Source organism: Semicossyphus pulcher, unplaced genomic scaffold (genome assembly GCF_022749685.1).
Source record: "Semicossyphus pulcher isolate SPU_LCO1_2020_fin unplaced genomic scaffold, fSemPul1.0.p SCAF_4, whole genome shotgun sequence".
NCBI lineage: Eukaryota > Metazoa > Chordata > Actinopteri > Labriformes > Labridae > Semicossyphus > Semicossyphus pulcher.
Window position 1 is genome coordinate 11,122,002 of NW_027211715.1, and position 13,641 is coordinate 11,135,642.

The 13,641-nt window shown below is 37.8% G+C and overlaps 1 protein-coding gene across 1 annotated transcript; it reads right to left on the minus strand.

Moving 5' to 3' along the window:
- Positions 1-4,175: 4,175 nt before the first annotated feature.
- LOC138607135 (prohibitin-2-like) lies at positions 4,176-13,493 on the minus strand. Its single transcript, XM_069679700.1, has 10 exons — positions 13,452-13,493; positions 12,987-13,122; positions 12,170-12,254; positions 8,764-8,843; positions 7,485-7,669; positions 7,071-7,200; positions 5,815-5,918; positions 5,563-5,640; positions 5,326-5,405; positions 4,176-4,861 (listed from the first exon to the last, which is right to left on the minus strand). Exons 1-10 carry the CDS (start codon positions 13,470-13,472, stop codon positions 4,840-4,842), a joined length of 921 nt encoding a protein of 306 aa, XP_069535801.1. The 5' UTR covers positions 13,473-13,493; the 3' UTR covers positions 4,176-4,839.
- Positions 13,494-13,641: the final 148 nt, after the last annotated feature.

Sequence of the window (13,641 nt, forward strand, 5' to 3'; positions counted from 1 at the left end):
AAAAATTATAATCATTATCTAATTGCATTTTCACTGTTTAACTGATTGACAGCCTTTAAGAAAGAATCAAAACCCTCTCATCTGCATTTTAAAATGTGTCAGCTCTGCACTGATCACTGGGCCTGATCTTTTGTCAATAACTCATATGACTTGATTGATCTTGACATGCAGGGTGTTTTTGATGTACCATGACCGGACTGCTAGTGCTATTACTTTTTTTGTCTGTCTGTGAATTGTGTATGGTTTCAGTCAGCTCTTTCCAGCCTTAAAACCAATACAATGTCCATAATGTTGCCAAAAAAGTTTGTGGGTTGGCAAAGCTGGTGAGCATGACATAAACATAATAATACACATATCATATAACATTAAATAGATATGTGGAAACAAACTTAAACCATCACCAAACGAAAATGAATGTGTTCCTCCTCCTCCTCCCATCTAATCTATTCCTCCTCCTTCCTTCCCATCCTCTTTTGCTCTCTGGTTAACAAAGCTCTTCTCCCTCCTCCTCCATCATAGGGCAGGCTGCAGCCGTTTGAAATGGCGGAGGAGAAAGAAGGAAAAAAGTAGCACTGCAGAGCGGTTGCACAGAAAACCCAGTGAGGAGCCACAGTGCAAAGTGGAACTGGATTGACTGGAGACGTTTCATGAAGAGGAAGCATAAACACTTAGGAGCTGTAGTTGTGTGTAAATTGAACAAATTAACAACTTTGATTTGAATGCTTAAGAATAGATCCTTTAAACAAGAAACCCCAGACAGCAATTAAAGGGCAGCTTATTTGATTGTTTTAAAATATCCACTGAGGTGTGTCCTTTACAAATTACTCATTACATCTGTTTCACTCAAATGGTTGGATATTGAATTACTTTCTATTTTTTCAGGAGTGAGGCAAGGCAATTAATGTTCATCCTTTGAGTGTGTGATAAGTACACACGTTAGTCAGACATTAATTTAACATAGCTCAGCATTAAGACAGCAGGCAGAGGGAATATGCTTTGCAGGCTTGGTAATATTCAAAAATACACCTCTAACCTACTTGTTAGTTATCTTTTGTTTTTCAACAGTACACAAACAGAAATAAAAAATGAAAGTTTTTGTATTTAAGGGAAGCTATGTGCAAGAAATATATCAATAGCACTTACAGCATTGGATGTTGTTGTTGCAGCGTTATGATTGTGCATAAGGAGAGACCAAAACCAAAGGCTGTGTTCTTCAACTGAATCTGGCGACTAAAGAGTAAATGGGCGAGGTAACAAGTAGATATTCAAGCTTATGTTCAGCATGTAACTAAATTGTTGTGCCCGTTATGTGTCCTGTGTGTGTCCCTGCAGCAAGACCAATCGCTGATGATTATGTTAATAATGGAAAAACTTGTTTCAGCATTTATGATGATGTCCGGACCGGATTTATCATACTAATGGAGCTTTGACACAGAGGGTCTTGGATACAGTAAATACAATATGCTGAGTGACTTATGTTTCATCAGCATTTCTGGAATTTGCTGCTTTTAAAAAAAGCACAAGAGGAATAATTTAATTTTTACATCAGTAGATTTCATTTTGTGTATTGTTTTTCTAAGGTGTTCATGCTCAGCATGTTTTTATGTGACAAATTCTGATGTTGAACCTATCAGTGTCTATGCTCTAATGAAAGTCTCTTCGTAAAAGAGACTTTCATTATGCCACCCTTTCTGTATTATTTTTAATTCTATCAATAAAACCCCTTTTTGATATGATTAATGGCTACCATTTTAGCAATTTAATATTTGCATTATTTGATTGCTTCATTCAGGAGTAAAAAAGTGACTAAACACCCAAGAGCCCGTTTCCTTATTTTTTCAGCTAAATAATGTACATTTACTGTAAAGAATTTGTGTTCAGTACTAATTTTGAAATTCACTTTTGTCATACAGATATCTTTCTAAGTTAAGATAAAGAAGCACATAGATGTCTAGTTGGGAGCTCAAGAATACTGTTGCATCAGTTTTTTACCTTCTATATTAGCTCTATAACTATTTATCATCATGACACCTCCCTACCTCTCCTTGTAACGTCAAAATTGGATGAATGTCAGATCAGCTTTGAAGCTGCTGTTGTAGCTATTACGGGACTCAGAGATGTACACAGATCAGCCATAACATTATGATCACTGATAGGTGAAGTGAATAACATTGATGGGGGGAGCGAAGACCCCTGTCCACCACCGAAAGCGCCTGCAATGGGCACGTGACCATCAGAACTGGACCGTGGAGCAATGGAGAAGGTTGCCTGGTATGAAGAATCATCATAACTGGGTGTGCGTCGCTTACCTGGGGAAGACATGGCACCAGGATGCACTATGGGAGGAAGGCAAGCCGGTGGAGGCAGCATGATGCTTTGGGTACGTACCACCTACCTAAACATTGATGCAGACAAGTACAACCCTTCATGGAAACTGTATTCCCTAATGGCAATGGCTTCTTTAAGTAGGATAATGCGCCCTGCCACACTGCAAAATGGTTCAGGAATGGTTTGAGGAACACAACAAGTTCAAGGTGTTGAATTGGCCTCCAAATTCCCCAGATCTCAATCCAATCAAGCATCTGTGAGATGTGCTGGACAAACAAGTCTGATCCATGGAGGCCCCACATCGCAACTTACAGGACTTCAAAGATCTGCTGCTAAGGTCTTGGTGCCAGATACCTCAGCACACCTTCAGAGGTCTAGTGAAGTGCATCCAAAATGCATATTTAATTTTCTTCTAGTGTATATTATGCTTTCATAGATATCAAATAATTCTCCTCAACTTCAGTAACATCAGAAATGTATTAGTTGTTACATCATTGTTCATATCACTGCATAAGAGGGAACTACAGTGGGATCTTAGCAAGGGTTAAATTTTACAACGTGCAATAGCAATGCAACATTTCAGCAACCGAAGAACAAACCAAAAAAAAGTAAAATAATAGAGTAGTAATATTATTTAGATGGGAAAACTGCGTTTCACAATTTTGGGAAATGTATATTGGGGGGAAAAGTACTTCACCATTATACAATTTAGTCCTCATGTCATCAAAATCATTGTACATATGAAAACTAAAGTGTAGTAGTGTAACTAACAGGAGACCCCTGGTGGTTGAAGTGATTTTCGAGACCTAACACTTTAGAAAGTTTAGTTTTTACATAGTTTTCCCAATAAAAAGTGTTGTAGTATAACCAACAGGAGACAATCGGGAGGCAATTTGCAGAGTGATTATACTAAACTGTATGATAATGAAGTTAGTGAATATTTTTGTAGCATCTCTTGTTGCACTTTGTAGACTGACGTTACGCAAATGTCTCACAGGCTGCTGTAGGTTCTCCATATGCAAGTTCTACAAAAAAGAAAAGTTGATGAAAATCTGCATTGTATGTTGTCCACATTACAACAATCGGAAAAGATGTGTTGTTTGTGTTTTGACTTGAGTTATTGATTACAAGTTGTGTTTTTCTACCGTTATCATTGAGGCTGAAATGCCATTCTTTTTCATGAAATCTAGATCCAGTAGGTCATGATTTCCCTCCCCTCAAAGGTTGGATGGCGTAAAACCTGCAGTTTTCACTTTAGTCATAAGTTTGGTCCCTTTAAAGCAACAGCTTAATTTTTTAAAAACAAGTTATTTGTTGAAAAATCTTTTGCAAACACTGTCACTTAAAATTATACAAAATTATAAGGAAATATAAAAATTAAAAAATGCACTGGAGGAACTTAAAAGCTTAGCCCACACCAGAAAAAACAGACCTATGCCTTTAACAGGAAGAAACACTGGTGTTTGCCTATTCGCGCGTAGTACCAGGTGTAATGATGGGTGACAACGGGAAAAACCAACAGCTTCAGCGCTCCTTTTCATTGATTCTCCAAGTTTGCCCAATTTGTGATAAACACCCCTTGAAATTAATTCTTCTTATATGGTGGCTGATGTTGTCTCAAACAACAAAACCTCTAATAGCTGTTGAAGTTGGTTGAGATCCTGTGGCTGTGAAGACCACAGCATACGAAATGTTAATGCTCATCAAACTATTCAGTAATTCTTGTGTGCTGTATGGAAGCATTGATGTTCATTCGAGTTTAATTGATGTAATTTAACCTCCTGGTTGCTTTAAGTTAAATTTGATCAAATGTAAATGCGAAAATACAGAAATGATATGAGAAAGTGTACTTGATAATAAAAGTTTATTAACAGAAAGCCAACACTGGCAGCTGCAGTATTAGATTTACCGCATGAATCCACACACTCCACCAAACATCTGTACCACCTGCTTCACCTAACAGAGATATGACATTCAGACACATTTTAAATATCACACCTTTAAGGACTATTAGGAAGAAGACTAGAACTTTAAAAAACAAAACATTTTTGTGTAGATCCTAGAAAAGATTGGCAGCCAGATTCAGAGTTTTGCAGCAGTTAAATCTGTCATTTAGCACATGACACTGGGGTCAATAAAGATCATCTTATCTTGTCAGTAGTGCACTGATGTCTCTTTCCTCTGACATTATTGACATATCAGGCTAACAAGCCTCTCCTGACAGAAGCTACATATCCTCTAAATGTTGTTTTGGAAATTATTGATGCATGAATTCTAATTCACAAGAGGCCCTTGCATGTCATTTTGCATTCTACTAAATAATGTGATACGAGCCCTTTTTTACAATAGTGAAGCTGAAATAAGATCGCTGTTTAATCGTTTTTTCTTGTTGTCCCCAATCACAATTGTCACAGATCACAGAGTCATCTGTTTTGATTCTCTAAGCCACAAGCACAACCGAGACTCCCTGTGACAGGGACAGCTCTACTGCCTCTCTTCATGTCCTCTTCATCACTTGTTTCCCAGTGACATGCTAAAAAACAACAGAACATTCATTAACCACCAGCACTGTCACATTGCTGCACAAGGTAGAATGTCATACAATTTGTGAAAAGAAACCATATGGAAATGAAAAGTTGCCAAAAACAGGAAAATTCAATGCTTTTCTTTTCACAAAGAGAGGAGGCTTGAGTTGGTTGATTAAGAGGGTTAAAGAAGCATGCATTTTAAGCAATACTGAAAAGTTTTAATCAAACTGTTTCCAAATTAAATCCCTAATATCAGGGTGTTTGACACGATTGAATTTAAAACCAGAACTTTTAAACCACTGACTATCATTGGAAGTGTTTGTGTGTCCGAGTCAATGTTTGTGTGCGTGTATGTGCGCTAGTGTGGGTGAGATCGAGAGAGAGACTGAATGAGTGAGTGAGTGAGTGAGTGAGTGAGTGAGTGAGTGAGTGAGTGAGTGAGTGAGTGAGTGAGTGAGTGCAAACCTACGTATTAAAAGATGTCTGATCTTGTAGGTTCAGGACCAAACAGTCAGCATTAAGGTACACCTTGTTCTGAGATGATGCCACCTGGAAATAGACACAGTCATCATTATCATTATGATCATCAAGTCCAATTACATGAGATCTCACACAGTATTTAAATCTTATGTTTTCTAAAAAAATCCAGTTAAAAGCAAAGTGGAAAAGATAGATGGAGTCACATGAGACAAACGATTGCACTGACCGTCTTTGCGATGTTTTGTGCAGCTCTGATTCGCCTCAGCTTCAGGTAACCTGGGTTCTTAGTCACTGCTAGGCCCAGCTGACACATACACAAACACAAAAGCACAACCAAAAACACAAAGTTTTTGTTTAGTGAATATATTCATTCAGTAAGTTTCATCAGTGTATTTCTTAGTAGAATATAACTCCTGAAGTTGAGCACTGTTTTTTCTATTGTAAAATGAGAACCAGGTTAGTTCAGTCACTTAGTCACCATTTTGGCAGCTTCAGCCTCTCCCTCAGCCTGGATGATCTTCTGTCTTTGATCCTGTTTGGCTTTCTCCACATAGAACTGGGCCCTCTGTGCCTCTTGCTGGGCTAAAACATACAAATGCATTGTTATAAATTAAGTTAATAGTAAATATTTGTAATTTATTTTAAAACCTTCAAAGTAAAATATAATAATTACTATTTCTGAGATATTAAACATTTCAATAAATGTAAAAACTTTAATAACATTCTGCAGCTTTCTGTGAAAATAGTAACATGTTACAGCCAATGCAAAGCGAGAAGAACCTAACAAGCAGCAAAGACAATATTTGAATCAGTGGGAAACCTACTATTGCTTACTTTGCACTTGAGCTTTTCGGACTTTACATGGGATCAACATTGTTCTTTTACATCCTCTCATTAAAGAATATATTTATTTATATTTAGTTCCTTACTTTATTCTGTTGTTGGCCAATAATATGTACTAGGTGTTTCATGAGAAAAAGTAAAATTTAAATGACAATCAATAATCACAATGCACTTCAGCCCTGTGTACCCAAGGCACACAATATTCATTTCAGTAGTAGCGTTAAACCCTTGCAGGTTGTCTGTATGTCGTTTCGACAGTGTTGCATGTGAATTATTTAATGTAAAAGTAGATCGCCTTAGTGATACCTTCGGATTGTCATTGTTTAAAATATTCTGTAAATAAAAGAAAAGATTCGGTAAACATGACCCCAGAGTCATCCTACAGTTACAATGTTGTTACAATTTCATTAAGCAGACACTTTTGTCCAAAAAAGCATCTGCCTAATGAAATTGTAACAACATTGTAATTGACCCCAGAGTCATCATGTGTAAATGCACATGCAAGGGTAGTGCCAATTAGTGCCAATTGCCGCTCATAACAGCTGTTGACAGATGTATTTCATCATTAAATTTTGTCTTTTTATCACAAGTCATTTCCAATTGAGACAAGCTTATGTGTTTATCTGTTGCATCAATTAGACAAAGCAACAATCTGTGTCTTAATACTGAAAGCCCCTGCCTATGTAAAGCTGACCAGGGTATTAAACCCTGTTAAATTTGAATAGGCGATATTTAAAATCTTAACTTCATATTCAAGAAACATTTCTAGAATGTTTAAATTAAAGCTCAACAGAAAATAGTCGGAGATCAATGGGGCTGTTAAAGAACATAAGAATGCTGTTGGTAAGTATGAGCCATTCTGCTGCCTCAGTGTGTTATACTGATTCTTACCAACTTGCTTGGCCTCCACAGCAGCAGTGTACTGGTTGCTGAAGCTCAGCTCAGTGATGGCCACATCATCAAGAATGATGTTGAAGTCTTTGGCTCTCTCAAACAGCTCCCTGCGCACCAACAGGGACACCTGGAGAACAATACACACAAACAATATTTAACACAGGTATTAGTTTCTGTGGTAAGACTTGAGGCAGTGGTTTGTAGGTTACTATATTAGATTGCATACATTATATTGTCAAGTATCTGGAGACCTCAATGTTCAGAAAAACAGATTATAATTGTCTTCATAAAAGTTATTGTTTTTCAGGTGGTGCTGCAACAATTTTTTATTACATTAATTGATTGAGAAAAAAATAACATTTAAATACAGACTTTGAAAAAACAAATATCACAGAGCTTGTGACAACATACCTGTGCTCTCTGTGTGATGAGCTGTGAGGCATTAAACTTTGCCACCACAGACTTAAGGACCTCATTGACAATGGAGGGGAGGACTCTCTCATCATAGTCCTTCCCCAGCTGTTGATACATGGTTGGTAGGTTGGACGCTAGGGGCCTGGACAACACCCTTACTGCTATGTTCACCATCTGCAGATCTACACGCACACACACACGCACGCACACGCACGCACACGCGCGCGCGCACGCACACACACACACACACACACACACACACACACACACACACACACACACACACACACACACACACACACACACACACACACACACACACACACACACACACACACACACACACACACACACACACACACACACACACACACACACACACACCATCTCTATTGCATTACATCGATAAAAATATATTTAAGTTAAACTTGTTTAAATGAACACTGGCCAGTTTCTCGCTGGGGCTCCACCGTTGATCTGTCTGAGTAGGAGTTAGTTATTATTTTTTTATTAATTTGATACTTTTATCAGGCCTGCTCGGAGACAACTCTGGGTTTAGGCTTAACAGACCAGGCTTACCCACTTATCTCGCTTCATAATACACCCCTCAGGTTTGGTTGAGAAAAAACAGATATTCTGTATGGACACACTTTATTTATAATCTGACAGAAATGAAAAACACAACGGCTACTCAGAGCAACACAACAGACTCACTCTTCAACTCACTTGTGTATGGGGCAGCCTATAGTTTTTTCTGGTCTGTGCTAGTTGCAAATCTCCTTATATATCCATGGACTTACTATGACTGAACAAATAAGGACATGATGATGATGATGATGATGATGCGGCTGAGCTGACACTGATTAGATCTCTTTATTATTATTATTATAATTATTATTGTTCCTGCTGCTGGTGCAGTCAAATTGTTGATATTTATCTTATTGTATTTTACTTTCTTTTTCTTCACAGAATTGTATTGTTTTTCAGCAGCCATTATATCAGTAACATACAGTTGGCGATAAATAAAATAATATAAAAAAATCAATAAATCCCCCCAGAAATGTAATAAAATAGCATCATCTATACATTTGAAAATGATATTCTCTCAGTCCACTGCTTATCTGAACGGGTACGGTTCTATGGTAGGAATACCCTAAGCATAAGTTAAAGTTTCACAGTGACACTTCAAGATGGTTTACTAAAATGGTAGCGGCAAATGACCAATTCCCCGTTTGTGTTTGTGTGGCTCCAGTGTGTTTTTTTTGTTTTTTTTTACCTTTGCTGCCCGTCAAAGAGGAGATCTTCCTGGGCTTGGCTCTGATATCATATATGATAGGGTACTGGAACCATGGGATCCTACATCACAGATAGACAGACAAGTAGTAATATTAGACAGATGGATATTACTATTCCCAAATTAGTTTATGTATTTGATTTAATCTGTAAAAAATACCTATAGGCTAATCAATTTTATCGTCTGTGTTTTAGCTGTAAAACAGAGTGACCATGGTGCTCTAGCCATGTTAAATGACAGCATATATATAAAACCATCAAAGCCCTACCTCCAATACCAGAATTATAAAAATACATTGATTATTGACATACATTGATTACTGACATTGTGCTAGCTTTAAATAACATTACACTCTCTGCTAGCCGTGCTTGTTTGTTATCAACACATGACAATTTGCCTGAAACCAGTAGATCTTTTGGGGGGCTAATAAATTACGGTATTGAACTGGTGCCTGACTGGCATGCTCTCCAATATGTATACTGCCTAATATGCAGTATCGGAGGCCGATACCCATACTGGTTGTCCTTGAACTTAATGTTATGCAGCTGCAACATCGGACTTAATCTGAAAACTGGAGTATGGAACACTACAATTTGGCCAGGAAACCTGATCACTCAGATTGGGCTTTGAGTAAACCATTATCTTGTAACATACGGAAGCACAATCCGCAAAATTCTTAAAAGCCTAGACCAAGGTTTATTCCGCTTTCTAAATAGTTGAAAATACCTTTGGTCACATCTGTAACTTTGTACAACTAATCTTTTACGACCATTCTCATAGAGGTCAGATAAGATCCCTAAATTACAGTGCTGGTCAACAAGCCTTGATCCTAACTGAAGCCATATGACACTCCTTAGACCACACACTTTTCCAACTTTTCTGTAACTGATTGGTCAATGGTATTGTAATGGCACTAATGGCATCAAAGTTGGGAACTAAATGCCTTCAAGCTCCAAAAGTATCCATACAGCATGAATTGTGTTTCAATTCGGAGAACACTGAAGTCAACAGTGGCTTGGACTGCTCATTTCTACATCGCATCTAATGATCATCATGAACACTTTCCCCCACAACAACCAGTCCAACCACCTCAGAGGGACCATACCCGTTATCCAACTTTGGGCAATTGCTCTTCTCATGCAATGATTTTTAACAGTAACACTGCTTTCTTCAAATAATTGTATTTTAAACCTGTGCATTGTTCTAGTGCTCTGAGTGCTGTCCGACCATTCGCACTAAAGCACTGTGATCCAAAACGCTTAGGTCAACTTGCCATCGCCCATTTCTCAAAGATTTCGAAACTATTTCCAGTGAAGTTTTACATAAAAGGGGTAGCACAGAGCCCATCTTCTTAATAAAAATCTTCACGTCATTTATGTCACTTTTTGCTCTTCCTTTTGGGCTCCATCAGCGCTCTGTTTTCTCTCTTTTTCTACTGGTCATCCTTCTATTCCTCCTGTTCTAACCAAATACTTTCTGAATAGTAGTGATATTTTTAGTTTGCCATGTTTTCCCAAAGTCAAGTTATTTCCCCCCTTGTGTCCTGATTAACTCAAATTTTTGAGATATCTAAACTACAAAAAATTGTCTCTTCTGAAACATTAGCCATTATGCCACGTTTTGTTTGTTGAAAATGTTACAAAAACCAGCCTGCTCCTGTCCTACACATATGGAAAGTTTATTGGACTTTAAATGTTGGAACTTACAGAAGGCAATCCACAAATATCACACTGTCTACATCCAGGTATTATTAAAAATGTGCTCTGTAAAGTCATAACCAAATATACAAACAAGGTAGAGTTTGATTTAACATACAAGTGTTATAAGCTTTACAAATGTAAAGTGTTTCACCACAACCAATGTAAAGTGAGACATATTTATTTATTTGTGAATCTATTTCTATAGGTGAAAAGGGTGAAATTCGTTTTGCACATTTGTTGATCATTTTCTGGCAATTTTAGGCCACATAACATTTCCAACTTCTCTCCTACTTGTCTGACAATTTTTGTCCTTTGTATAAAAAGGACAAAACAGTTTAGTAGAAAAAGACCCACAACTGTGAAATGCAATTATGTGTTTTATGCATAATTGGTATAACAGCATACTATATGTGTAGAGAAAATCCAGGTGCATTTACGAGATACACCAGCAGGTGGCAAAATTCCCACATGAGTGGACATAACCAGTCTGTACAGGAAGAAGGCAAAGACAGTGACCTTCCAGTTCCCAACAGACAGAACCATTGCAGCACTAATTTATAGAATATATAAATACTATTCACTTCACATACACTTTTTAAACTCATCAACTGATAGGAAAGTTCTATTTAACATAATGTATAGTGTACAACTCCAAGGTAGTAACAGAGGTGTATCAGTCTGTATAAATTGGGGAGCCAGCAGGACAGGTCAGAGCTGTGCGTGTGATGCTGGTGCTGCTGTTTACAAGTCAGGGCTCTTTTGATCTAGCATGCTGTGTAGAACTAAACACTGGGGCAGCAATGACTCAGTTGTTTGGTTAAATGTGAAAAACAAAGCCAGCTGAACAAAAGAGATTGTTTAAAAACATTTATCTACAAATGCTTTTTATATTACTTTTTAAAGTGGGAGTTATGTTTATTGAAAATTGCTCTTTATTTCTGTTGATATTGCTTTTCACAACACCAATACTAAAATCAAATTGGTGAATAGTAAAATATTTGTAAATGTACAAACAGAACTACAGATGCCTCAATATGTCTTTACAGGTATCACTGTATTTTTGTGGTTATTTTGTGACTTTTTACAACATGAATAAAAGAATGCATTTCGGAAAAATTTGATATTTTGGAATCATTGAACACTTCTTTATATATGTCTACAGCATTGATTTGCTTCTCACATTTCTGGATTTTTTTCTACTTAACTGCTTCAGTATGAATTGAAAAAAAACACTTGCCAACATAGAGGATGTACGTCACAATGGCATATGGCCCACAAACTAACAGGATGTGATCCACATCTGTGTCAAAACCTATTGTAAATGGACCCACAACTCCACATAAATAAGTCACTTTGTTTTGAAACTGTTTACATTTGTAAAACCTATAACAGTTTTATGTTTTATACAGATTATCGGTTATTTTTATTTTCCAATTGCTGTGTATTTTTGTGGATATGACTTTTCACAACAGAAATACATCCAAAAAAATCTACTTTGGGACACCCATACTAAGCTTGAGATTGGTCTCAGTTCATACAGGTCAACATGATGATGGACATTCATTCACTCTTATGTTATCCTCACTCTGCTTCCCCTTGAGCCTCTAAAATACTATAGACTCATACTATATATTACAAACAGTACTGATACCAGAACACATCAGCTAATAATTGTGTGCGGATCCTACCTTAAGTGCAGCCCCTCAGCCAGAATAGTGTCCATCTGCATCCCGCCAATCCTGTTGAAGATGATGGCTCTGTGACCACCCTCCACTACACACACACACACACACACACACACACACACACACACACACACACACACACACACACACACACACACATTTCACCTATGACTCCATTTTCAAAACAGCAGCTAGGCCGCAGCTGAAGCAGGATTGAGGACGAGTAGGCATATCAAAATTATTAAAACCAACATGGTGATCACTTGAAGGCTTTTAAACAATGGCACAAGTTGGTCTATAGGACAGTAGAGGTGGAACCTCAATCAATGCAATTAGAGGAGTGATGTACCTCGCTTTTTCTCTCTGAATTTATCTACAAAGCATCTGTATGGACCCCTGCCCCACGTCAACGGGGTAAAAAGCAAGAGGAGTCAGTCGACTAGCAAATTGATCTTGGGTGGCGTTGTTTTCTCAGATAGAAAAAATGGACAAATCACAACAAAATTAGTTGCCAAATTTACATTAGAGGCTGTTAATATACAGTAACTTCCCACAAACTTACCTAAGTCTATATGTGGGAAGCCATATGTTGACAGGATGAGTAAGGAATCAAACAAACTGTACTCTTAATCGCCTACGCTCTCTCAATCATATAGGTGGAACCACATACGACATCATTGGTCGGTGGTGTCTTAGAGGCATCTTTATCTCCTGTTTTTCAGGAGTATCAACTTTATCCGGAGATATGAACCATCTATAATAGTATAGTCACATGTTTATAGTTACATGTTAAGACCATGGTACAAGTGTGTGTGTTTACCTGTGTAAGTGGCTTCTTTAATGCCATATGCCAAAGCACCAGCTCCAAGCAGCAGCTTCAGTCCTAATCCTGCCCCTTTGCCACCACCAGATGAGGACATCCGACCTGCCAGATCCCTCAGGTGCTGGACAAAACGCTAATTGACAGAGATGGTCAGAAATTACTTATCAATATTAAATAGCCATCAAAAATATCAAGCCAAGTCATACAATACGACTTTGCTAATGAGGACGGCTGTTTGACAAGTTAAGCGATGCACGAGCTAGCAGAACTGTCAATTAATGCGACATGCTAACTGACCTGACAGAGTGACTAATGCCAATGTTGTCTTTACCAACAACTAGCTGATATACAAAATAAGCGTTTATTCGTTACCAGACCATTAGTTCCTTATGTGGTATATAAACATACGCTCAGTACCCAAATTCAACTCTCCAAAACATATTTAGCAATTAAAACACTTACATTCGGCTCCTTGCTCGCCATGCTGCTGTACGTCAAACCCCAAGGTCGAGACAATCCTCTTCCGCCTGGGCCGCAAAGTCTGATGGGGCTTGTAGTTCCAAAGCATCTTCAGTAATCCTGCTTATTGCTGGTTGTTATTGTAGGATTTCTCATTGGGTGTAATGAAATATAATTAGGGATCAAAGGGGGA